A 25,842-nucleotide genomic window follows, 5' to 3' on the forward strand; every position below is an offset into this window, starting at 1 on the left:
TGAATGGGAGAAAATATTTGCAAATGATATACCTGACAAGGTACCAATATCCAAAACATAAAATACTCATAAAACTTAACACCTCCCAAAAAATCTGATTAAAAAGGGGGCATAGGGCATGAATAGACATTTTTCCAAAGAAGACATACAGATGGTCTACAGACACATGAGGAGATGCTCAACATCACTCATCATCAGGGAAATGCTAATCAAAATCATGATGAGCTATCACCTCATCCCTGTCAGAATGGACATTATCAGAAAGATAAGAAGGGGCGCCTGGGTGGCTTAGTTGCTTGAGCGTCCAACTCTTTGCAGATTCTGTAGAGAAAAGGGAATACTCATGCACTGTTGGTGGGGAAGCAAACTGGTGCAGCCAGTAGAAAACAGTAGGGAGGTTCCTCAAAAAATTAAAAATAGATATACCATATGATCTAGCAATTCTACTTCTGGGTATTTATCTGAAGAAAATAAAAACAGTAATTCAAAAAGATATATTCAACCCTACGTTCATTGCAGCATTATTTACAGTAGCCAGTGTATAGAAGCAATCTACTTGTCCAGTGATAGATGAATGGATAAAGAAGATGTAGTGCATATACACAATGGAATATTTCTCAGCCATATAAAAAGAAAGAAATCTTGCCATTTGCAACAACATGGACAGACCTAGATGGTATTATGCTAAGTGAAATAAGCCAGACAGAGAAAAACAAATACCCTATGATTTCACTTATATGTGGAATCTAACACAGAAAACAAAAACCCTTAAAACAAAGGAACAAACAAAAGAAAACATAAATAGACTCATAAATACAGAGAACAAACTCGGGGTTGCCAGATGAGGGGGGTTAGGGGGATGGGTGAAATAGGTAAGGGGGGCTAAGAGGTACCACCTTCTGGTTACAAAATAAATTACAGGGATGTAAAGTACAGCACAGAGAATACAGTTGATAATACTGTAATCACTTTTATGGTGACAGATGGTAACGGGACTTGTGATCATTTTGTAATGTATATAAACGTCAAATCATTATGTAGTACACCTAAAACTAATGTAATATTGTACGTCAACTACACTCCAATAAAAAATTAGAAACCTTCAGTGAGAATAGCTTTAGACTAATGTTCAAAAAACATTTTCTAGCCTTTTGATTTTGATTAGGTCTTCCAAAACTTATTTACTGAAAAATTTACATTTTCAGAACTGAAAGGTAAGGGGAGATGCTTGAACGAGTTGACATCCTGAGTTTCTGTGGGATCCAACAGGTTGATTCCAAGATTTCAATTTTTGTGTCCTATTCAACTGACCAACAACTCACTAGTCAGCCCCTGAGATCCTGCTCTGAGCAAAGCAGAAGGAAATGCTAAGGGCAGGGTAACCAACCCCACACACATGGGCCAGAAGTCCCACTAAACAACCCACACTTACATCTGCATAACACTTCTCACTTTATAAAATACTTTCACGTGCATAATCTCATTTGACCATCACAACCACCTTGGAAGCTGGGGAGGGACTGTATCTTACAGATGAGATGGCACAAGAGGGTGGATGTTCAATCTGACCAACTGGCATCTGTTCAGGCTGATGAGGGCCTGACCATACTGGTGAAATATTTTGTATATCACTCCCAGATAGACAACTGGCCCATGGATGACACCATCACCAAACAGCAGAGTTGGGGTTTCAGATTTGGATGTTCTCATCATCAATCGAGGGTGTTTTGTTCAAAGAGTGCTGTGCTAGGTATGGGGGAAGGGGGGCAGGGGGCAGGGTTGCAGAGATAACCAGGATCCTGTCCCAGTAAGTGTCCAGAAATGACCAGATATAATATGGTACAAAATACAGTAAGGGCCCGGAGAGAGGTATGAACAATACAGTAAGACAGTGTAGGGGAGAGGGAAAGCCAGATTTGACTAGAAGAAATCTCTTAATCTTCATGAAGATTTGGCCTCTGAGAGGGCTCAAAATTTGACAGATGAAGATGGAGGTGAGCGTATTCTGGGTTGAGGAAGAAATGGTTTTGTGGGAGATGAGAGAGGTCCAAGCATATCTGGGAAAAGATGTGAAGTCCAGTCTGGTTGAATCAGAAAGCACTGGTTAGGCAGGGAGAAAATGTGGAAATGTACCTCAGGGTTGCAGGTGGGAACCTCACACACTGAGCTGGGGAGCTGCCCTTACCCTGACCTTTACCTTGAAAATCTGCCAGAGTAGATGGTCTACAGAAGGAGCAAAGCACTGTCCTCTCACCCCACATTCTGTTCCAACTGCCAGGTTGTTGCATCTTACAACCTTGGCCCTGAGGGCTCTTTTCAAAGTGGATCATCTCTAAAGAACATTGAACTTATTTTATTTTCCACTTGCATGTTTCCCCCTAACCGCATAGGCCCCGAAGAGACACAGCCACCCAGGGAAGGCTAGGAAGCGTGAGTGTGTATCTGTGTGTGCACTTGTTGTTGTAGTAAGTGACACTGTAGCAGAGTAGGAAATACTAAACTGATTCTGTTATTCGAGCAGCACAGTTACTTGCAGTTATGATTTCTCCTACCTCATGTTGCTGGCATTAGCACGGCAACTTCCCATCTCCTTCCCTGTCCACATGCTTCCCGGCCTGCTTTAGAAGCTGAGGAACCAAATGGAAGCATCCATGACTACTAGGGAGCAAAGATTTTAGGGCTCCCCAGATGGGTCACCGGGATGCTGGGTCACTCACTTTCAAACAAATTCAGACCCGCCAAACATGTAAGTCAGCAAGGAGGGGGGCTGACGGCTGGCAAGGCTTTCACTTCATCTGCGTGGCTGAGTTTTATCACAGTGGGGGTAAACTTGGTCACTTCACCTTCTAAGCACTGCCTGGCACAGCTACCCCATCCACACCCAATCCGCACCCAATCACACTAGTGACTTAAGTAACATGACACCCTTTCACCAGTCCAGATAGGTCTAGGGCCGAGCATGAAGCAGGTAAACACTTTGATGCTTTCCCCACTTGGTGAGTTTTTTCCCTTTCACTTCCATCTCTCTGCACACCTAGTTACTTACAGAAACCATAGGAAAGACACACCCATGTTAAGGTGGCGGAGACTTCAATATTCTTCAACTCATACTTGCATAATAACAGTCATTCTGGGAGGAGATAACATAATGAAAAGAAAAAGTTTGCAATTCAGGGTAAAATTTTGGGCTTTGGTGGGTGAATCTTTTTTTTCTCTTTTTTTTAGTGAGGAGACCTTAACGTTAATGGAGAGTTTCAGGCAGGGGATGGGGAAATCAGTGGTTTTCTCTACAGAATGAAGACGTTCAGGCTTATCCAGAAGCAAATGAATATATCAAACCTGAGAGACTTTCCAAGACCTCCTGGGTAGCTTAGAAATAAAACAAACAAGAGTAAACCAGATAACCTCCCCCCAAAATAGGCTCCAAGGCCTCATCTCAGGTCGTTTGGCATTAAGATATCCATGGATGGGGCACAGAATTTGTATTTTAAAAAATCTCTTTGGGGCTCCTGAGTGGCTCAGTTGTTAAACATCTGATTCTTGGTTTTGGCTCAGGTCATGATCTCAGGGTGGTAAGATTGAGCCTGGCGTTGGGCTCTGTGCTGAGCGTGGAGCCTGCTTAGGATCTCTCTCCCCTCCCTGCTTGCTCTCTCTCAAAAAACAAAAAACAAACAAACAAAAAAACTGGGATCTGATGATCAATCGAGTTTGATTAGGCTGACTGAAACCATTTAGCTCATTCCCTGCCCTGGGGTAGGTCTACAAGCTACTAAATGACCCCACGAGGACACTTCCAGTGGTCTTCAGGGCTAGACACAAGGGAAGTACTTACATAGGTGACTTGGTACCAACATTACCAGTTCCTGGTGGGCCTTGGTTAGTTCTAATTTACAATGCACAATTAGCAGCACATTAGAAATCAATCTGGGGTGAGCCAGAAGCCCACGATCAAAGGTAACTGATCTGGGCCACAGGGAGTTTCCTACTGTAACTAGCAAAGCTTTCCTCTTGATAGGGCCTGCACAGCCTATGCTGAGGTGGTATTTTATCCCTGAGGCCAGAGATGAGGGCCCTTCATACTCTCCAAAACAAAGATGTCAGTTCTCCCGTGGCCTTCACAGGGCCTCCCCCTTAATGGTCTTTGTCTATGATGGTGTGTGGGCAGTCTTCTTCCCTTCTGCTCCTGGTATCCTAGGAAGTGTTCACTAGGGTCTATCACCTTCCAGGCATTAATGAAGGGACACCAAAATCTCAATCCTGGGGATGACCCTGGTCTCTTTGTTTAAACTGGGGCATTTTATTCAGGATATTAAAATACTTCTCTTCCTCACCACCCAACTCTTGGGCCTTGTACCACTAGCAATATTTCTGCCTGAGAGAGGACTCACAGGGGGATTGAACATTACTTATTTTATAGTATTTCAGCAACTCTGGTAGAACAACTGGAATAAACTCAAAAGAATGATTAAAACAAAATGTGTGGGGTTCCTGGTAAATTTCAGGGAACCCCTCCTGTAGACTGGTGTGGTCTCCTGAATCCATCTTCAAGTAATCTGGCATTTCATCTTTTTTTTTTTTTTAAGATTTTATTTATTTATTTGACAGAGAGAGAGCGAGCGAGCAAGAGCAGAACACAAGAAGGGGGAGTGGGAGAGGGAGAAGCAGGCTTCCCGCCAAGCAGGGAGCCCGATGTGGGGCTCGATCCCAGGACCCTGGGATCAAGACCTGAGCCGAAGGCAGATGCTTAATGACTGAGCCACCCAGGCGCCCCACATCTCTTTAGTTCTTAGGTTGTTCTGAAGAGTATTTCGTTAGCAACCAGTAAGCTGATTAAATAAAGATGTCCTCTCCCCACCCCTGCCCAGTGAGTCCTCACAAAGGAGCCCTGGTTTCTGAGTTACCAGACATTTTGTCCCTCAGATCTTGGCCCTCACATATTAGATCACACACAACCAAAGAGGAACCCAAAGGATTAATCCAGAGGTGAACCAGAAGTTAGTCATCTTCACTGGTCATCTGCTGTTGCCTTGAAAGGTCTTGGTCTGCCTTCTAACAAGCTCTACCACAGGTATGTGGATTGTTAAAAGGAGCTCTCTTTTCTCATAGCCTGTTTGGGTGTTGCTGTTTTTTTTTTCAATAACTTTTTTCTACCTTAATTGAGGTACAGTGAAAGGTGCATGTCTTAATGTCTAGTTTGATGTCTTCTGATACATACACCCATGTAACCCAGACTCCTCTCAAGATCTAGCATATTTCTATCACCCAGCAAATTCCCTAATCTTCCCAGTAAGTTCCTCTGACCCCACCCACCATGAAGGCACGATCCTAATTTTTTCATATCCTAGATTAGTTTTGCCTGTTTCAGAACTTCATATGATTGGAATCCTATAGTATGTATTTTTTTGTGCCTAATGAAGCAAAATATTTTAGAGGTTAACCAATGTCAACTATATCGGTGGTTCATTCCTTTTTATCAGTGGGTACGTATTTTGTTGTATAGGCAACATATTTTTCTTATTCTTTTTGATGTTGAGTGATAATCTGGTTTGCTTCCAGTGTGGGATTTTTATGTCTAAAGCTGCTGTGGACATTTTTGTATGTGTCAGATTGTGGATATATGTTTTCCTTCCTCTTGCATAAATACCTGGGAGTGGACTTGGTGGGCCACAGGGTAGATGCACCTTTAACTTTATAAAAAAACTGCTAAACAGTTTTTCAAAGTGATTCTGTCATTTTACAACCCCATCAGTAATGTTTGAAAGTTCCAAATGCTCTACCTCCTCACCAATTGGCGTTGTTGTTCTTTAGGTGTTGTTTGCCTTTCCAGTGGGTGCAGAGTGGTAGCTCGGGATTATAATTCATGTTTTCTAGTGATGCTGAGGATTTTCTATGTATTTATTTGCATTTATATGTCTTCCTTTGTGAAGTGGGAGTTCAACTAATTTTCCACGCCATTACATTCTATTATTCGGTTGCAACGGTTCTTTATATATTTGGAATAAAAGTTCTTGTAACAAAACATGTAATGCCAAGCATTTTTCTCCCATTCTGTGGCTCGGCCATTTCTTTCTTTAATGGTATCCTTTGATGAGCATAAGTCTTTTATTTTTATGAAGTCCAGCTTCCTAAATATATCTTTTACAGTAAGTCCTTTGCATCCTGTCTAAAAATACCTACCCCAAGTTTACAAAAACATTCCTCTATATTTCCCTCTAGAAGCCTTATTGTTTTAACTTTATATTTAAGTCCCAGGTTCATGTCAGATTATTTTTCGTGTATTGTACCAAATATAGATATCCGTTCATTTTTTTTTTTTCTCCCATGAATTTCAGTTGCTCCACCACCATTTGTTGAAGGGACATGCCTTTTCCACTGACGTGCTTTGGTGCTCTTGCTGAAGATCAATTGCCACATATGTGGATTTCTGCATTCACTCTCTGTTCCATGGATATGTTTGTCTGTTCTTACACAGTCTTGATTATTGTAGCTTTATAGTTAATCTTGAAATCAGGCACTGTAAAATCTCTAACTTTATTCTTCTTTTTCAGGTTGTTGTGGCTGTCCCAGGTCCTTTCATCCCCATATCAGCTCTAGTTGTGTCACCTGAAACTCTAATTTTTGGTTTTTTTAACGTTCACTCTTTTTTCCCTGAGATATTGACTTGCCTTCAAATTCACAGGTATTTGCTTTTTCAGTGTCCAATGTAGTATTAAGCCCATCCAGTGGATTTTTCCTTTTGGTATATTTTGTACTCCTAGAATTTCCATTTGGTTCTTTTTATTGTTTCCAGTTCTCTGTTAAGTTTACACGACTGTTCACATTATTTTAAATCCTTCAATCTATTTCTAATAGCTGTTTGTAATTCCTTATATACTAGTTGCAATATTTGTATCAACTCTGAGTTCATTTCTATTAACCTTTATTCTTCTGGTTATGGGTCACATTTTCCTGCTTATTAAAAGGTCTGGTAATTTTATACTATATGCTGGGCACAGTAGAGACAATGCTGAGAATTTGGATCCTGTTTCTTTACAGAGGCACTTAATTTATGGGAGTCTTAAACTGATCGTGTCAAGGCTTAGATTTAGGCTTTGTTAGAATGGGTCAAAAGTAGCTCTTATTCTAGGGCTAGAGTACCTCAACATCTATGTTGCATTTTTAAAAATTTTTTTAAAAATATTTTATTTATTTGAGAGAGAGAGAGGGAACAAGAATGAGCAGCAGGAAAGGGGAGAGGTAGAGGGAGAAGCAGGCTCCCCTTTGAGCAGGGAGCCTGACAAGGGACTGAATCCCTTGAGATCATGACCCTAGCCAAAGGCAGATGCTTAACGGACTGAGCCACCCAGGCACCCCTGTTAACAATCTTTTTTTATGTTTCAACTGAATGCCCAAGGTGTTATCTCTCGCCATTCTGGTTGATTGGAACTGCAGTATTTCCCAAACCATGAGCCTTCCTCTGTCTCACAGACTTCCATAACTATAACTATTTGGTATCATGGATTTCCACCATATTCATGCATAGTTTAGTATTTAGCCAAAGACTAAAGGAGATCCCTTCTCTCCAGGACCCAGCTCCACAAATGCCAGTCATCCCAGAAGCATAAAGTCCGTTTCCTCTATCAGGCAAAATGCTCCTTTCTGGGCCCTGGTTCCCTGTACCACAATTTGTAAAGTGCGCCCAGGCAGAGCGCTGAGATGAATTTTGAGTTTACTTCGTATCTTTTGGTTACATCCACAATCACAAGTCTGTCCTGTTTTCCAATACCTGAAAGTACTTGCTTCACATATTTTATCCAGTTTTTAAAGAAAAATAATTCCAGTACCCAGTATTTCATTAAGGTCTAAACTAGAAGTTCTTATTTTGATGTTTAATACCTTTATAAATGGGAAGCTGTGGTTCTTTGCTGAAATATAAATCCAATTTACTCTCTATCTGTCCTCTTGGAGGTAAATAACATTCTGACTCCTCTATGCTTAACACTATCAGGACAAACATTTGCTTAGCACTGTTAAGAGAGAAAAAGCCACTTACTTGTTTTCTTTTCAGGGGCTGCCATCTTACATTCTCATAGATTCTATTTCTTTATCATTTCTTAGCTATTTATCTCCTCTGTCCTCTCTCTAGCATTCCATTCCTATCCTAAGACTCAAGGACTAAGCCTGAATTTAATAACACTTTGTAGTCTAGTGTTGGGTCAGACCTTGGTGCAAGAGGCAGACATTGTTTTGTGTGCCCAGAATATCAGTCTTCCTTTGGGAAACATTACTTCCCTGACTTCACTCATGGGATTCTAGTTAGAAATGCTTCATTCTTAAATCACTCCACCCTGTGACCACAGATAATTGGTTCAAGCAGTGGCCACCTGCCTCAATTTGAACCAATCAAAGTTCTTCCCTGGCAATTTTTTCATTGAATTGGGGGGGGGGGGAGAATAAATCTCTATTGATAAGAGATGCAAGATTTGAAGCTGTTAGTACCATATTTCCTGTCCATGAAGGAAATAAATCTTCAGCAAAAGAGAATGATTAATTGACAGGCAGAGAGAAGCAAGTCAGAGAGAGGAGGGGGAAGAGTGAGGGGAGAGAGACAGAGACATGCTAGTGTCTCCTGATGCTGTTCTAGTCTCTAATCTCAGATGTTCCCAAGGCCTGCACAGGCATCCTATACTCTTCCTGTGCCTTAGTTACATGAAATATCTGTATTCCTTCTAATAAATTCCATAAGATAGTTCATGGATTTCTGTCATTGCCCTAACATTTTGAAAAATAAGAGAATTACTTTTTTGGGTCTTTTTTACTCAACATATGTTAATATAGCTTAAATTCATGTAAAATCTTAAAATATATATAGCACTATCTACTAGGCTCATACCTGCTTGTCTATTATGACAACATCCTGGTAATTTCTTTGACAAGCCATTCCAGCCAGTTATCTCCATCTTGCATCTCTATAATGTGGTTATGGATCCCTAGGTAGTTTGCGTTAATCTGAGGGAATGATACTCTAACATTCAAATCTATAGTAATAATGATTGCTACTATTTTTGAGTATCTACTATGTAATGGCATTTTGATATTTTATGTAAATGTTTTCTACTAAGGCATCCATATTTAGTTTCCAACCGAACTAAAACCTTTACAATTTTTCACCATTATCATCCACTTTATAGATGAAAAACTATAGTAAAATAACTTGCCAAAGGTCAACATTTGGTAAATGGTAGAGTCAGGAGTAGATTCCAAAGACCATGAATGCTGTGTGGTCTCCCATTGCCCCCTCTGTAATCTGCTCTCTGCCCTGCTGAAATCAGGCTATGCCACAACCATGGCATTTTCCAGAACAAACCTGGGTGTGTGTGGGGTGAGGTGGGGTGGGGAAGAGAGTATTAGATTCTCTCACTTAACTACAACTCCCACCTCTGATGGTGGGATTGAAGACCAAAGTTTTCAGGGTTGTTTTTTTTTTTTCTCCTGTCTTTCTGGATACCAGACATTCAACATCTCTGTGTTGAATAGGGAATGGGCTGAATGTAATGGGGAAAATCAAGTGTAGAACATGAATAAATTATTTCAGTATGGAACCAAAGTATCCCATTCCTATTCTTTACTCTTTGTCTCCCTCTTTAATACAAGCATGATAATCTATTTCATCATTCAAGAAAATTAGAATACTACATTCCTTTGAATTTTCTGTAGTTCTTAATCTATTTTTCTTAGGTTTGAGGACACTTTTCTTTTTAAGATCTTATGGAAAATTATTATCTTTGAAAAAGATTTTATTTTTAAGTAATCTCTACACCAAACATGGGACTCAAACTCACAACCCTGAGATCAAGAGTCACATGCTCTTTGGATTGAGCCAGCCTGGTGCTGCAAGATCTTATGGAAAACTATAAGCATATACCACAGTGGGAAAAGCAATGTAGAGAACCTCTATGGATTTACCCAGCTTCAACAATGATCAGCACATGGCCAATTTTGGTCCATGTATACCCCACTCACTTCTCTGTCTCATATTATTTTAAAACAAATCCCAAACGTGATTATTTCATCAGTAACTATTTCAGTATATATTTTTAAAAATAAGGACTCTTAAGAAAGAAAAATGCATTAACATGCCTAAAACAAAATGAATAGTAATTCCTTAATATCATGGAATACCCAGTCAGCATACTAATTTCCAAACAAGTAATTATATAATAATGTAATATAATTATGAGTATATGTGTGTACATATACATATATACACACAATTTTTAGAAAAAATATTCACACACTATGACTGGTTGAAGTGTCCCTTAAGTCTCTTTAATCCAGAGGGTTCTCCTCCACCTTTCCTGCTATTTTGAGGGCATGTTTTCTTAGGTAACTAAAGCTAAGTCCACCTCAGGTAGATACTGGTGGTTGCTGAGTAGGTAAGAGGACTCAAAGCCATGGGGGCGGGCAGAGAGGTTGGGGAACCACAGGCATAGTAAGTGCGGGGAGCTCTTTCTTTGGGCTTAAAGAAGAACTGAACAGGTGAACCCCAGGATTGCTTGCTGAGACCAGGCACTCTGCTTATCCTTGGCAATAACTGAAGAGCCGGCAGCCGGCAGCATGAGTACTCCAACTACGTTCTGGGAAGCAGCACATCAGAAGCTGGAGTGACTCACTGTGTGACCTCAACTACCTGGGAGTAGAAGTAAATGGTGAACCCACCAAAGCAGGTTTGGATGGAGTAAATCTGGAGCCCATGAAAAAGCCTCTATGCACCTGGCATTGAGTAACTGGATGCCAAATTCACCAAAGTGATTAACTGCTCATCAGATTTAAGGATGCTCTGTAGGCTGTACTCCATTCTAACGCAATGGACTCTTGGCCTCCTAAATGCCCTAGGTGCCCTCTTAAAATGGGGCTGTTCACAAGATGACAAAAACATGTCCTGGAAGATGGTTCAGAGAGATCAGTGAAGGGAAGCCAGACATGGCTACCTTTGCTCCTCCACCCCAGAAACTCCCAGATGACTTCATCTCTGAGTACCTAACTACTCTGGTTAGTCCATTCTCTCCTTCACTGTAAAACTGGCAATCTCTGCTTCTCCCACCCCTGCCAAGAATAGTGCCCATGGTTCCCACTTCTTTTGTCCACTTCAATGAATCACGGGTGTCCCTCGATCCAAGCTCTGTCCTGGAAGCTTGAAGATTTTGGTAAACACCTCTGCAATCTCCCCCAAGGCCTTTGACCATTCTCTGGAAAAAAACAAAGTATTCAAACATGGCCTCTGTCACACCACTGTCCACCACCTCTTTCACTCTGCAGAAGAATCAGACATGTACCAAACTGTAGCATCTCTGTTTCTTCTATGTATCTTTCCCAGTTCCTACTATTTAAGATTACCTTAGAAAGTTTATTAATAAAGACCAAGATTTTTTTCATTGTTTCTGAAAGTAAAGCTTCCCTTCAAAAAAAGCCATCTAACTTTCTCTATGCATTAAAATAAAACAAACATCTAGAATTTTGAGTTAATGGAAGCATTTTTGTTTGTTTCCTTGATTTGTTACAACTATGGTCAGCCATGGTTATAATTAGCACTTAGCATTAGAAAGAAATGAGTAGCTACTCTTCTTGTAATGCCTTTAATTCCTCATTAGACTCACTTTAGTTGCCAGACAACCTTCACTTTTATGTCCCACATTTGAAGGGACTGTGCCGGAATCATTTCTTTAAAAATCCATTTTAGGATTGAATAGCAACTCTGTGTGCTAGCACACCTCTTTACAAATACTAACATTGATTGTAAGATCATAACTGTTTAAAATGTGAATGATGGAAAACAAAGAGTTAGTTACAGTGAATCTACCAAGAAAAAGTTACCACGATTATAGTACATGTAAACACGCATGTAAGAGAATCTAGGGAGATACACTAAACAATGTTAGTAGTGCTTATCTTGCTCTTGGTGGTGGAATGGATGACTACAATTTTCTTCTTTTTGCTAGATTGTGTTTTTTAAATATTCTGTAGTGAGCATGAATAATTTTAAAGTTATTAAAATTTAAAAAGGAAACACGAGGGCTGAGTTACAGTTAGATCTTTGTAAATATAAGAACTAATAAAAGGGTGGTGCAGATTAAGTGATGTATTAATATGAACACCATGCTGTTCACAGTAAATACTCAAAAGTTAACTATTTACTAAAATAATATTTTAAAAGTCTATGTAAGTGGTAAATTTCATGCTATGTAAGTTTTGTTTACCACAGTAAAAAAAAATGTAAGAATAAACTCACTCTATATTAATAATTTAGGGGGGAGAAATGGATTTAGATTTGGTTGGTTATCTAAGTCTCCACCCTAAGGGTACTTCAAAAAGATCAAAAGTACTTTCTTTAAATATATACATTTGTAAAGGACTGTCTGCAAATTCACATTCAACATCATGATCAAGACCACATGACACCTTCTCCCAGATACTGTCAATATCAGAATCACTTCAATATCATCATGGTAAGGGGAAACTGAGGCTCTGAGTTACAAAGTGACTGTAAATGCTCCCTGGTTTTAAGCCAATGACAGTCTCAGAAACTAAACTGGAGGCTTCTTTTTCTTCAGCCTACTGACAAACTACTGACAAACTTTCATTGATCACCTGCAAGAGTGGGATATGGAACATATTATATAATGGATTTACTTTGTTTAAAACTTTGACTAAAATGACAATGGAACATTCACTAAATCTCTGTAATGGGATTTTTTTTCTCAAGTTTGAGTTTATAAAGGAAAAGATTTTAAAAATGAGGACAAACTTAACTACATAAAAATGTAAAATTTCTAAACATTAAAATCCCAAAGCTGACATAAAACATAAAAAATGGAAATGGGATTGGGGGGGACCGGAAATGTCAATAGCAAATGGTATTCAAAGAGTTAATAGCTTTATCATATAAAAAGCTTTCCTAAACCTCTAATAAGAACATTAAAGAGCGAGTGATAAATAAAGGATGTGAACACTCCACACAACTGGAAATATAGTTAGCCAACAAACTTATGAAAACATACTCAGCAGAAGCTTGGTTTTATATATATCAGTAGTACCTGTTACCACATAGCCGGAAAATGGAGGCAAATGATTACACAGATGGAATCAGAAACAAGAGACAACATATAATACATGAAGAACAAAGGTCACAAAACCGAGGATGGGCTGGTCAGAAATAAGGGATAGTTTAACGATGGAGAATTTTTAGAGGAGGTAAATTAAAACAAAAACAAAAACAGATAGCTTCAACTCCAGAATAAGACTCCCTGAGTTTTAATTTTTAAGTTCCACTGTCGCTTTATGACAAATTTTCAACTTCACTGATGTTTGATTTCCTTATTTCTACGTTCCTTTTCTTTGAGGAGCACATGGAGTTTTATAGGATACTTACACAAAAGAAGACAAAGGATGGTAAATAGTTACTTCTAATTAGGTGATACAAAATAACATTTCTGGTTTTCAGCTCTTCTTCCCACAGACACTTTGCTATGTAAGGTACCTTCTGTAGCTGGAAGGAGGTAGTGTGCTGAAAAACGGTTAACAATCGCCTCTCCAGTGGGAGCCTGGGTGGCTCAGTTGGTTAAGCAACTCTGCCTTCGGCTCAGGTCATGATCCCAGAGTCCTGGGATCGAGTCCCACATCGGGCTCCCTGCTCAGCGGGGAGTCTGCTTCTCCCTCTGACCCTCTCCCCTCTCATGCTGTTTCTCTTTCTTTCTCTCAAATAAATAAAATCTTAAAAAAACAAAACAAAAAACAATTGCCTCTCCGGGAGTAGGGTTCAACAGGAAGTCCTGATGAATAGCATTTGTCTATTTCCAGGGTGTAAATATCCCCAACGCAGGCAACCTCCAGCTACCAGCCTGATTTCAGGGAACATGAGGCGGGAGGAGGTGCACATACCACAGCATACCACCACGCGGCATCCATACTGTGTGGATACAACAGGCAAAACCTCAAGAGCCCAAAGAATAGTAAAATGTGGTCATACATTAGAAAATGATGAGTTTGAGGACTTCTTACCTTCATTTTTAATATAATTGTAAGTTTACATAATTTAATTTTTAACGGTGGTTGTGTCTAACAACTGGCTTAAGAACTCCTGAGAATGTAACACTGCTTTTGCAGGTTAGGAAGACTTTCAGGACTGTTACAGCACTGAATCGACTGTGGTGCCCAGGAAGCTGACCCTGCTCACACTCCGTCTTTCCCCAATGGGGTGCCAGCCCAAACTACCTGCAGAACATGACACACAGTCCAGCAGCTGGAACTGCTCCAGGCATAAGAGGGTAGATCCTGAGAGCAGGAGATGGGCCTGGGGGTGGGCCCTTCTGCGGCCTCTGCCCAATCCCGGCTGTTTCGGCCAAATACTGCCAACAGCGCGTTTGCTTTCACACCATTTCCTACTGTGTTTCCACCATGGACTTTAGAACCTTCATGTCAACATGCGGCCTTAAAAAACCTGTTGGAAAAGTGGCACGTTCTTTCTTTTTTTTTTTTTTTAAGATTTTATTTATTTATTTGAGAGAGAGAGAGCACAAGCAGGGGGAGCAGCAGGCAGAGGGAGAAGCAGGCTCCCTGCTGAGCAGGGAGCTCGATGTGGGGCTTGCTCCCAGGACCCTGGGATCATGACCTGAGCCGAAGGCAGATGCTTAACGACTGAGCCACCCAGGCATCCCAGAAAAATGGCACTTTTGGGAAATACTCAGACGAAGCACCTCTCCTGCTTCCTAGCATAGCCACTACCTCCAAGCCTCTGAAGAACAAGAATACAACAGGGAGCAAGGCCCTAACGCACCCCAGTAAACTGGTCTAAGTGTGGCTTACAGGTGGAAATGCAGACGAGGAATACTGCCTTTGAGTGCAAAGAACCAAAGTGTAGTTGTCACAGACGCCCACGCTGCTTATTTTCATGGCCCAACAACTGACAGGCAGGAAGTTTTGAAGGGAGCCTGCGCAACTGAGAAGGGCTAGCAAGTGTGCTAGAGAACAGTATTTCTCAAGATCAACTCACGGGTCACCTCCCTCGAAACCATAGTGACTGCGGACTGAATGGAAACTCTCTGGAGCTAATCTTCAAGAATCTGAATGAACACACCCCCTGATGATTACTGCTCAAGTTCAATTGGAGAGCCCCCGGTAGAGCAGAAAGAACAAGAGCCTCAGAGTTCAGACCCCAGCAGCTCTCCCACTAATGAAGTGGGCCACTTTCCACGGGTTACGTAACATCCCCGAGCTTCAGTGTCCTATTAATTAAAAAATAGGGTTGCTGTGAAGATTCACGGGCCCAGTTCAGGTAAAGGCCCAACACCCTACAGAGCCCACAGTAAGTGTCCAGCCACCGTCTGTCTGTCTGTCTCTCAGCAGTAACCCTTATCTCTCTGGATGGACTTAGCGAACTAAAACGCTCAGGATTCCTGAGACACTGTCAACCTTACGCACTGACATTTTTCTATCACAGAGGGAGGACTCCCATGAACACCACCACAGAGAAGAGCACAGATTAGAGTGAGGGGGATCTCCCACCTCTTCCTCTTGAGCCTGGCAATCACTGTACCTCACACCCATGAGAGGGCAGACACATCAGGCGAGGGCATCGGGTGCTGCCAGCCTGGCAAAGACACTCCTTGGAATCAACAGCATCTTGATCACAGAATGCTAATGCCCTCCAGGGGGCTAACAACAGTCATGTCTGGCAGCTGCTCTGTGGCCTAGAAGCCTTCAACATGGGTGCCCCAAGGACCATTCTTTACATGTGACACCCCAGCACCTGGGGGTTCCCCTGAGGAGCCTACTGGGTCACCTCTGGTCTTCTTCACAAAGGATCTATTGTCCACAATGGACAGGGCTTTGAGGCCCTTCTTGACACTTGGCTTTGTTCCTTGGAGCTGCCCATTCTTGGGTCTGAATGCCCTTCAAGATCATGGCCCTGGGCTTCTGGTCATTTGTCCTCGTTGCCTCTGGGCACCTCACTTCGGTGCACAGGCTCTAAGTTGCAGAGGGGAACTGTGTGCAGTCCCAACAAATGTGTGATTGCCTTCTTTGGCTCCGATTTTAAACAGTAGGTGTTTTGCCATTAATAAGCTGAGGTCTATAAAATGCTTTCAACGTCTAAGTGTTTCATGCAGAAAATATACCTATTAGTTTGGGAGGTCTTCGAACAGCATTAGTACAATGCCTAAGGTAATTTTAATCAACACTTTGTTCAAGATAGAATTTCAGGCAGACATAGATACATGGGGTCCAATGAATATTTCTCATATTGAAGGGAGTTTAATTTCTCATCTGGGGGAGCCCAGGCCTGCAGAACGTGGGCACAGGGTTTAGGCCTGTTCTGTGTCCCCTGCACGAAGGGAGGCCTTCCTGGGAGAGGGGTTTGAGTGAGCCCCAGCTCAGGTCACAAGTGGCTGTTGGGGACAGAGGAAAAAGCACATGAGCAGCATGTTTTCTCTCTAGACTGGGGGCATGAGGCAAATTGCCTCAGTCCTCAGAGGCTCAGTTTATCTTCTCGTTCGTCCAATGGAGACAAGACCACCTGACCTGACAATTTCAGAGTTGTTTTGTATTTAAAAGAAAATCAATACATATGGAACTCCCAAGAAAAAATAAACAACACTTCATAAATAGAAGATACTAGCTAAGCTGCATTTCCCTTCACACTGACAGGTATGACAAAGATGCTGAATATCCTCCTACACCCCACCTGGGAGCAGGAGGGTTCCTTGCTGAGGGTCCCTTTCTGGGACATGTTTGCAGTTTTCTTTCTGATGCTGCTGAAAGCTGTCTTGCATGCAGAATGGAACAGGGGAAGAGTTTTGTGAGTTTGGACATGTGAAGCCTTCCGTTTGGCCCCAAATGCTGGCAGTCCTCTTAAAAAGTGAAAACATTAAAAACCAGATGATCTCATAGGTCTTTTCTACCCCAGAAACAGATGGTGTGATTCACATATGTTTGACATAAATGTACCAGGTTGTGATGATTTGCCTCATTATGCTCAGCTGAAGAGTAGATTAATGAGCAATAATATGACGAAAAGATAAAGCATGACCTCTGATTACAACAGAAGGTGGGAGTGGGTTGTTTCATGGTTGAAGCAGTGAACTATGACTCAAGGCTCTGAGTTTCTAATCACAGGTCCGTAAACTTGTCTGTGACAATGGGAGGCTCACCGGAGGCCTTCAAGAGGCCTTCAAGGCTTTGTTTGTATGTGCTGGTCACCCACCCTTAAAAGCATTGTAATAAGTCCTTCCTCTGAGAACAGTGTGGGTGGTAATTAATGGTTAATAATACTAGAGCGGCATCAGTAAAGATGCTAAATCCAAATGTCCATGATGCCTTAAGACAGTATTCAGATTATTACCTAGAGATGCTAGAAAAACACAAATCCCACAGTTTCGAGAAGGTCTCTGTTGCTTTTCCCCTCAAAGTCAACCATCTACCTTGTCCAGCACTGTCCAACAGACTTTCTGCCATGATGGAAATCGTTTCCATGCACTCTGTCCAGCAGCAGCTACCACTTGCGGCTACTGAGCACCTGAAATATGGCTAGTGAAGCTTACTAGGAAATGTCGCAAGGAACTACATTTTACATGTGATTTAATTTTAATTAATTGAAATGTATATGTAAGTAGCCACATCTGGCTAATGGCTACTATATTGGGCAGCTCAGCTCTAGCTAATTCAAACCTCCTCAAAGGACCTGCATGAAGGCGAGGTTGAGAAGGCAGGACAAAGTAAATTAACTAATTGGTCTTTATGCTCAAAACAGGCTTTTTTTCCTTTTTTTTCCCCAAGTTGGTCCGAGAGTGGCTGAAGCCAGAGTCTGAAGTGCGAGATTACCAAAACAAAACAATTTCCCTACCTTTCCGTACTATTTCCCTCTCTTTTCACAGCTTTTAAAATGAGAAGGCATCTAAACTCATTAACAAAAAGCTAAGCTAGATTTGCTTTATGCTACAGAAAGTAACCAGTAAGATAAGGTTCGAGAGAAACATGAGGCTCGCTCTGTACTATTTCTGGATCACCTCTGAGGAGACCTGCAGAAGCACAAGCAGGCATTTCACCCTGGATTGTTCTTTGTCAAGGGCTGCTAGCGATCCCCAGCTCGGCTCGCCTCGGTAGTTCAAGCTCCGCTCCCCTTCCCCACTACACACGGCTGGGACAACCCAGGACTCAAAATCACTGTGCGTCTCCCGCTCCCTCCAGACACAGCAAGTCTTTTCTTTTTCACCTCTTTCATATAAATTTCTGCGGCACGAAACGGTGTAGTACGTACTATGCAAAACCTTGAGATCTTACTTTCCCACTGCAATCCCATGGCCAGAGGGCTGTGAGGACAGTGGCTGTTCTCACCCTTGAAGCGAATTTCCTCAAACTCTACGTGTGTAATTTATTCTTCCTGCACGCCTTAGCTGATTATTGCCTTGCCTCGTGTATCCTATTTTTTTCCTGAACGGTGCATCTCTCAGGTCTTCTAAGCTCTAATAAAGGAACAGGGGTCTGTCTGGTCACCATAATTCCCCTTGTGCACTGCCCAGCATGTGTCAGATGCAATGAGGGGCTTCCTGAGCATGGATGAAAGACTATTGGACTCAATGGGATTTGTACAGCTTTTGGATGTTAACATACTTTTTTCAGGTCAACATATTCCAGAAAACAATGGATCTTATGCCCTGTAGGATTTGTTGAGGGTGGTGGATTAGGCTTGGTTCTTTTGGGGAAGGACTTCAGAATTGGTCCTGGATTTCTCAGGCTGATGTCATGATTATTAGAGGTTAGGAAAACAGCCTTGACCTCAGCCAGCAGTTGCTGAATTGGCACACGAGGAAGAAAGCATGATAAATACCATTTCTCCGTCCCTGTTTTCTCAACAGTGAAATGGAGAAAGAATAAAAATCCTTATTCCTGAAACAGTTCACAGTGCCCTGCGACAGAATAGTACATAAAACTCCCAAGACTCTGTGAGGAACTCTGCAGTTTATTCCAGTGGGGAGTGAGTTGAAAGTAATGTGCACGATGAACAAGGCTGCTCACGGCCATATGCCCCCGTCTCCTGAATTCTAGTTCACCTCCTTGCCTGTGTGTTTTCTAAAACTATTTAAGAATAGAAAACCACTCACTTTGCTCCCAAAGTCATTCGTAACTGAACGATTAGAGTGTAAATAGAAATTTAATTAAAATTTGAGACTAACCCAGTAATAACAAAAATGTTCCCTCTTTTCCAAGTTAAAAAAAAAGGCTACAATAAAGCAGTGATTCTCAAAGTGGGTTCTTGGATTAGCTGCATCAGCATCACCTGTTAGAACGTGTTAGAAATGTAAATTCTTGAGCCACCCCAGACCCACCAGAGCAGAAACTTTGGGGGCAGGGCCCAGCAATCTATTAAAAAATGACCAACACCTCCATGTGATTTAAACCAATGTTGAAATCATCAAAACCATTCAATGTTGTACTAGAGTATACCAAGCAGTAAACATGTTCAGCCCTAGAACCAATCCCTAGTTCTGAAATCTAAACAATCTACGTGTCATGCTGCCTGGCATCTGCTCAAGCCTCCCCTACACTCCCCAGGAGGCTCTACGAGGGCCTGGGCTGGGGAGGCACTTCTGAGCTGAACTACCTGTACATATATCCTTCAGGGTGGGAGACAGAGGGACTCAAAGGGGGCACAGATTAGGGGGGGCAGTGATGCTGGAAATCTATGAATTTTCCATCAATTTTAATCATTCCTTTTTTGGAGGGGAGCCAATATTTAGTACTTTTCAATCACTATTTCACAAATAACAATCTCAAAAAAGACAGTGCTTATAAAATTTTTAAAAAAATGGCATCTTTGCAGATAATTGCTTGTGAGCTACCCTAAGTGGTACATCCCTCACACTGCATGACAGCATGCAGCATTCTAGATAATTCACTGTCAGTGTGTGTCTATCTGCTTATTCCTCAGATCCTTGACCATCAAGCACAATACTTATTAACCAGTACCTTCCAGTCACAGCCATTCTGGCTTTACCCTGTCCTTCCCTAGTCCATCACAACTAGCCTCCAATTGTAAGGGGAATTATGAAACTTTACTGTCCCCAAGACCCAAAGTCTTTCAAACTTGTTTGATAACAGTGTTTGCTCAGGGAACCAAGTCTTTGTGTGCCCTAAGAACACAAGGGTGGAAAGACGTCCAAGCACCAGATGCACAGTAGCATTTTATGAGATTTTTCATCATGAGAAAAACCTCCGTCCCAAGAAAAATGGAAACGCAAACTCTCCTCAGTAACTTTTCTCCCTTGAAATCACACCTCTCATCACGACCTATTACACCCACACAGTCACGTGCCTTAGGCACTGCACACGGTCTCCAACATTTCAAAGGCTCAAAAGATATTTTTAAAGCCAAAATACCATCTAGGTTGCTATTCTACAAAGCAACTTTTTAGGGAAGAACAAAGTAATATATAGATTTTTATGCATGTGGGCAGTTAGCCAACTCACCGAAAGATTGAATGCAGCTGTCGATGAGATCGTCCAGGCTGGCTCCTTTGGCTAAATGTCCCAGAGACACCATCATTCGGAACTGGGTGATCTGGGCCAGGCTGGGATGGGAGGGGACAGGGCTGCCGGCTGGCTTCGCTTCTAGTCTTGCTTTGGTAGCAGCTCTGCAGCCATGACACGGTTTCCTGGGGGAAAAGAGGAGGCACTGAGTGTGAGCCGAGCAGCCAGGGGACGGACAAACTGGCAGCTCCAAGCTCTGAAGGCAGATTGGACAGGAAAGGAGTAGAGGTAAGACAATTAATCCTGAGAGTTGGGCTGACAGAAGACCCTCCCACTTGGCAAATGCACCCAATGGACTGGTTGGCTGTTAAAGAGAGATCTCCCAAGCCAATAATGAGGTGAGATTTCCCAGCTGCAACAAGGGCTCTTCATCATGGGGTTGGAATTGCTTTGGCCTGCTGGCTCCAGCTCCTGAAGGGGAGAGGCAGAGGCAAGACCATCTTGGCAGTCCTTAGCTCCTAGCAATAATTGATTTTAGTGGGGAGTCCACTGACTTGGTTCTGAAGAATCGTCGAATTCGGTCTCATCTTCAGCTAAATTCACTCATCTTGAGCAATGCCAGAGATGCTACAGAAGGCCAGGTAGCCCCAGAAACACCTCTGGACTTTGTGGGAGAAGTCGAAGACTAAGGACTCGTGTGCAGCGGAGAGGATTTATGGTGGTGGATTTAGATTTTAAGCTAATCCTACCTTTCTCACAAATCTTGGATTTAAGATTCTGCTTTTCATTGCTGATAATACAGGCAATCATTGAGTAATTTTTCACCACCAAATATCATTTTATTAAGTCCTTACTGATTAAAAAAAAAAAAAACAGAACTAAAGGGAGCTTTATTCCAGAACTGAATGTGAAAGGACAAGTCTGGATCTGGAAATGGCTTAGGAGTCCAATAGGGCACCCTCATTCACTCTCACTTAGCTTTATCTTTGCTCATGACCTCACGAGTACAGGTCAAGTTGTTTGCAAAAGGATACATGAAAGTTAACTATGCATTTTACTTTCCTTCCCATTTAAACACACATACACACAGATACATATCTATAACCTTTTCAGGTTTAATAGTGATGGGTGTTGTTGCTGGTAACTTCTTTGAACACATAATTAATTCTGTGGCTTTGGTTATTTCATAGTTTACTACCAAAGAGGAGACCCCAAAAAAAAATATGTACCTCAGATCCATAACTTTAGCTACTCCCTCTGTATTTTGATAAACACATAATGGCATCAATTAGTAAGTGCTTATTCTATAAGCAAGACACTGTGATAGGCCAGAGGAGTGGGGGACCGCAGTGAGAGAGTGGAGACATGGAGGTGAGGGGTCCCTGTAAACTGTAAAAAAAAAATACTCATTATGCTAGTTGTTGCTGTTGTTGTATAAGGGTGAACGAGAAGCTCCTTAATTCAAAAATCTAGTTGGAGAGTCAGACCTAGACCATGAAAAGACAACTCTCTAAATCTTAATTGTCCTGTGGGTGTCAAGCCTAAGAAGTGTGATGTTCTTAGAGGAGAGAGAACCAGTTCCAGGCAGAGTGGTGGGGGAAGCAGCTCCAAGAAGATAGCATCTCATCCAGAAGGAGCTGAAACGCTCAGATCAAAATAAAATGTTGGGGCACACATGGATTTTGGGAAACCAGCTATAAGATCGTGTACTGAACTCTGGGCCATTCTCAGTCCACAGCCAGACTAGTGGAAGGAAGACCATGCCCTTTGAGCTCTGTTTCAAACTAGCTCCAGGGCGCTGTCTAGCAGTGGCCACTGGACTCTGCTTTTGACCTGGGGTGAGGCCTGGGAAATTGCCTTAATGACTGGCTTCTGAGAATCTACTAACCCAAGGAAGTGATTTCTGAAAGATCAAGTTGGTGTTACAGGACTTGATCAAGTTTCTGACCATTACTGATTTTTATCTAGGCACTGTGATAACCCCAGGATCAGATCAGTATCTGAAAATAAGAGAAAATAATGAGCATAATCAATTGAGTACCTATGAAATGGCAAAAAAAAAAAAAAAAAAAAAAAATGGTTTTTAAAGCTGATAGCCCAGAATGATCTTATCTCCATTTCATGAAGTTGAAACTGAATCTAAAAGCTACTAAATGACACAGCCAAAGTTGTGTAACTCATACGTGCTAGATCTGGGATTTGTACCTGGTGCCTCTCTGGCTTTATTTAATAAATATTTACTGTGCCTGGAACCGTGCGCTCTTTGCTACATGAGAATCAGCAAGTAGACGGTCACAGAGGGGCTGGAAAATTCAAGACAAAAAAATCCTCCAAAAGCATAGCTAATAACCTAAAGGCTGAATCCCAGGCCTTATTCCTCCTGCAGACCCCTGGAACAGTCCTCAGACCCCAGAGCTGGGCAGACTCTTCACGGTCATTTTCCACTTTCATATATACGTGGGGAGGTCCAGGCTCTCAGAAAGGCAATGTCACCGGCCACTGGTGCGGCGGCTGGTAGAAGCCAGGCCTCCTGCGCCCTACGCCTTTCTCCCCAGCCAGGCTCCCTTCCCTTCCTGAAAGTACTGGCAACTCTCTAAACCTGGTGCTGGGTGTCCAGTGGAAACGGTCAGCCTCTGCCTTCATTGCTGCCTGTTCACCATGAAGACCTCCACCCAAGGCAAAGCGGGGAAAGATGAAGCTGGCCCCGGAGAGGAAGCAACTGCTACTGGAGGCTTTGTCTCCACATACCTCTTCCGCCCCTGGGGCTGGGAGGTGTTAACTCCAGTCTCTCAACTGTTGGATCCTGGGAAAATTCCATTTTCTCTCTCGGTTGGTGGTATCGACCACTGAGGACTCTGAAAACTGCCCCCGGCTCTAATTCTAGTCACATCTCCTAATGTCAGCAGGAGGGGAAACCACTTTGGGTCCCAACGTGATTCTCAGAGGTAGATGCTTTTACCAGAATATAAGAGGGACGAGGGGAGATTCAAGTAGAAAGAAGGAGCATGAAGGGAGTATTCAGGTTGGGGGCAGGAAGGGAAAGTGAGAGACCTCATCTGGGAGTCTGGAGGCCAGACAGGCTCAGAGGCTCGGGGGCCTGAGACACCAGGGAGAAGAGATGCTACTAAAAACCGAACTGCAACCTGAGAGGTCTGGGGAAATGGGGTTATCTGCACCGTAAACTAGGAAACTCTGCTCTTTTTGCTGACAGTCTTGACTGGCTGCTTCCTGGCAAACCTGCAAACCACTCTCTTTTCTGGTGAAATGGCTTTATGTAAGGATGTATAAAATGTTTCATTACAGGCATATCTAAAGGTATTAAACAATCCACAGAAAGAATAGTCTAAATTTCCAAAGGCATATTTTTAAAGGACTGTAGCCAAATGTCCTCACCTAAATTTTAAAAAAAAAGGGAGGGGATGGTGAGAGAAACAGATTAACTTGAAAGTGTTTTCTGAGACCATGAGCAGCCAAGGCCGCGTGGGGTTTGCCGCAGGAAGCTGTCAAACCTCCGAACCGGTTCAGGTCAAATCCTGTCCAGGCACTGGTGCCTCCGTGGAGGGCACACACACTTTCGGGTTTAACTTTTTATGAAATCTAGCCAAGAAGAGGAAAGGATGAAATGGAGGAAGAGAACACAGATTTCCCCAACTTTCTCTGCAGTGGAAGGTAGCTTTAGTTGGCTTCTGGTGAGGGTCCTTCCCAGTTCTGTCCTCTCCCTCAGCCCCATAGTATAGACGCAGTGTAATTTACCGACGCCCACCCCCCCCTTCCCCAATCTAGCTGAAGGTGCAGTGCTATACCCTCGGAGCAAACACCCCCTTGGTTGGGGGAATGCAGAAAAGGCCAAGAACCTTTGGCTCCAGAAAGTCCAGCAGGTTAAAGCTTCCTGCCCCTCCCGGGCCTGTCTGTGAGGGCTGGGCACAGCGCAGTCACACCGGGGTCCACGTGGAGGGAGTTGGGCAGAGCACAACTGGTATGCTGTGCTCAGGCTCCCCCGGCTCTAGGGGAACACGCTCCAAGTTGCCTGGCCCCTCCGGGCCTCTTTCTCCTGCCAAGAGACTTTGCACTATCACTCTTCCTTCATCTTCAAGACCCTCCTAAAACATCTCTCTAGAATCGCCGTTCGGGGGAGAGGGAGGTATAGTTTCCACCCAGAGGGCTGTATGTTTCGGGGACCTCGCAAATGCCACCGGCCTTTCTGGGCCTTGCCCGGGATCCACAGGGCCGGGAGAGGCCGCCAGGTGGCGCTGCCCGAGCCCCGCGCCCGCAGCAGGTGCGGATTTTGCGGAAAGTCCGCGAGTAGGAGACCCAGGTGCCGGACGCCGAGGAGCAGGGGAGGAGGAGGGATCGGTGCAACTCCGGAGCTCGCCGCGCGCGCAACCCAGCTCCCTGCCCCACTTGCCCGGCGCGCCGGTCTCCCCGGACTGGAGCCGAGCCCTCGGCCTGCTGCCGCTCGCACCCCGGGTCAGCAACTTCCCGTAGAAGGAGGCGCCCACGTCGTCCACCCCACTTCCCACCCCCGAGAGGGCTCAGGGGGCCGCCCGCCCCAAGAGAGGAAACTGGCGCCGCCGAGGGCCCGGGCCCTTACTCACCGCGGGGCCTCTCTCGCCTTGCCCAGGGTGCCCATGGCCACGGCCGGCGCTCCCGCGGCCGCCTCACCTACCGCGCCGGGACGGGCTCGGCGGGGCGCGGCGCATCGCCGCCACCGCCGTCGCCGCCGCCCGCGGGGCCCCTCCGCCCCCGGCCGCCCACCCGCCGCGCTCCGAGCCGGCGAGCCCGCCCGAGGCGCACCCGCAGGCACAAAGTTTCTGTGAGCGCGCCCTCTCGCCCTCACGCGCGCGCGCACTCTCGCCCGCACCAACCACCTGACACGCGCCGATGCTGTCGGTGGAGGAAACGTGTGGCGCTCTCCGGCTCCTCTGCGAAACCCGCCCCCATCACTCGCGAGCGCCCGGCGGCGCCGCCCGCCGCTCCCGGCCCCCAGCTGAAGTCTGAAGGGGCGCCGCGGAGTCGGTGTGAGCCCGAGGGCACGGGCTTCGCGGAGCGGCTCGGGGGGTGGGCTGGGGGGGAGGCCGCACTTCAGTCCCGCCTCGCGGAGACCCCTGGCCCCTTCGCGGGGCCCCTTGTGTCTACCGGAGCGCCGCCGGGGGCGCGGTAGGGAACTAACACTCAGGTGTGGCTCTGCCTTAGCCTGCGCCTCCCGTGCCTTCTTGGTAGCGATTTGCAGGACTTTGGCTGGAGATCGGCGCCCTGCACCCTGCGGGAGGCGGCGGCTGTGGAGGTGCGCGCCGGAGGTGTGATCCGTATCTGGCGGGAGACAGCTGCCCAGCGTCTGTGGGT

At 44.0% G+C, this 25,842-nt stretch overlaps 1 protein-coding gene across 2 annotated transcripts in view; it reads right to left on the minus strand.

Moving 5' to 3' along the window:
- RASGRP1 (RAS guanyl releasing protein 1) overlaps positions 1-25,129 on the minus strand; it is a 79,100-nt gene extending 53,971 nt beyond the window's left edge. For both annotated transcript variants that reach the window (XM_027571700.2, XM_027571699.2), the window contains exons 1-2: positions 25,095-25,129; positions 20,500-20,684 (exon numbers count right to left, since the gene is read on the minus strand). In XM_027571700.2, coding sequence (XP_027427501.1) covers positions 20,500-20,684; positions 25,095-25,129 — 220 coding nt within the window. The remainder of the gene's footprint in view (positions 1-20,499; positions 20,685-25,094) is intronic.
- Between the last annotated feature and the right edge of the window lie 713 nt (positions 25,130-25,842).

The sequence above is a fragment of the Zalophus californianus genome, chromosome 6 (genome assembly GCF_009762305.2).
Source record: "Zalophus californianus isolate mZalCal1 chromosome 6, mZalCal1.pri.v2, whole genome shotgun sequence".
Classification (NCBI taxonomy): domain Eukaryota; kingdom Metazoa; phylum Chordata; class Mammalia; order Carnivora; family Otariidae; genus Zalophus; species Zalophus californianus.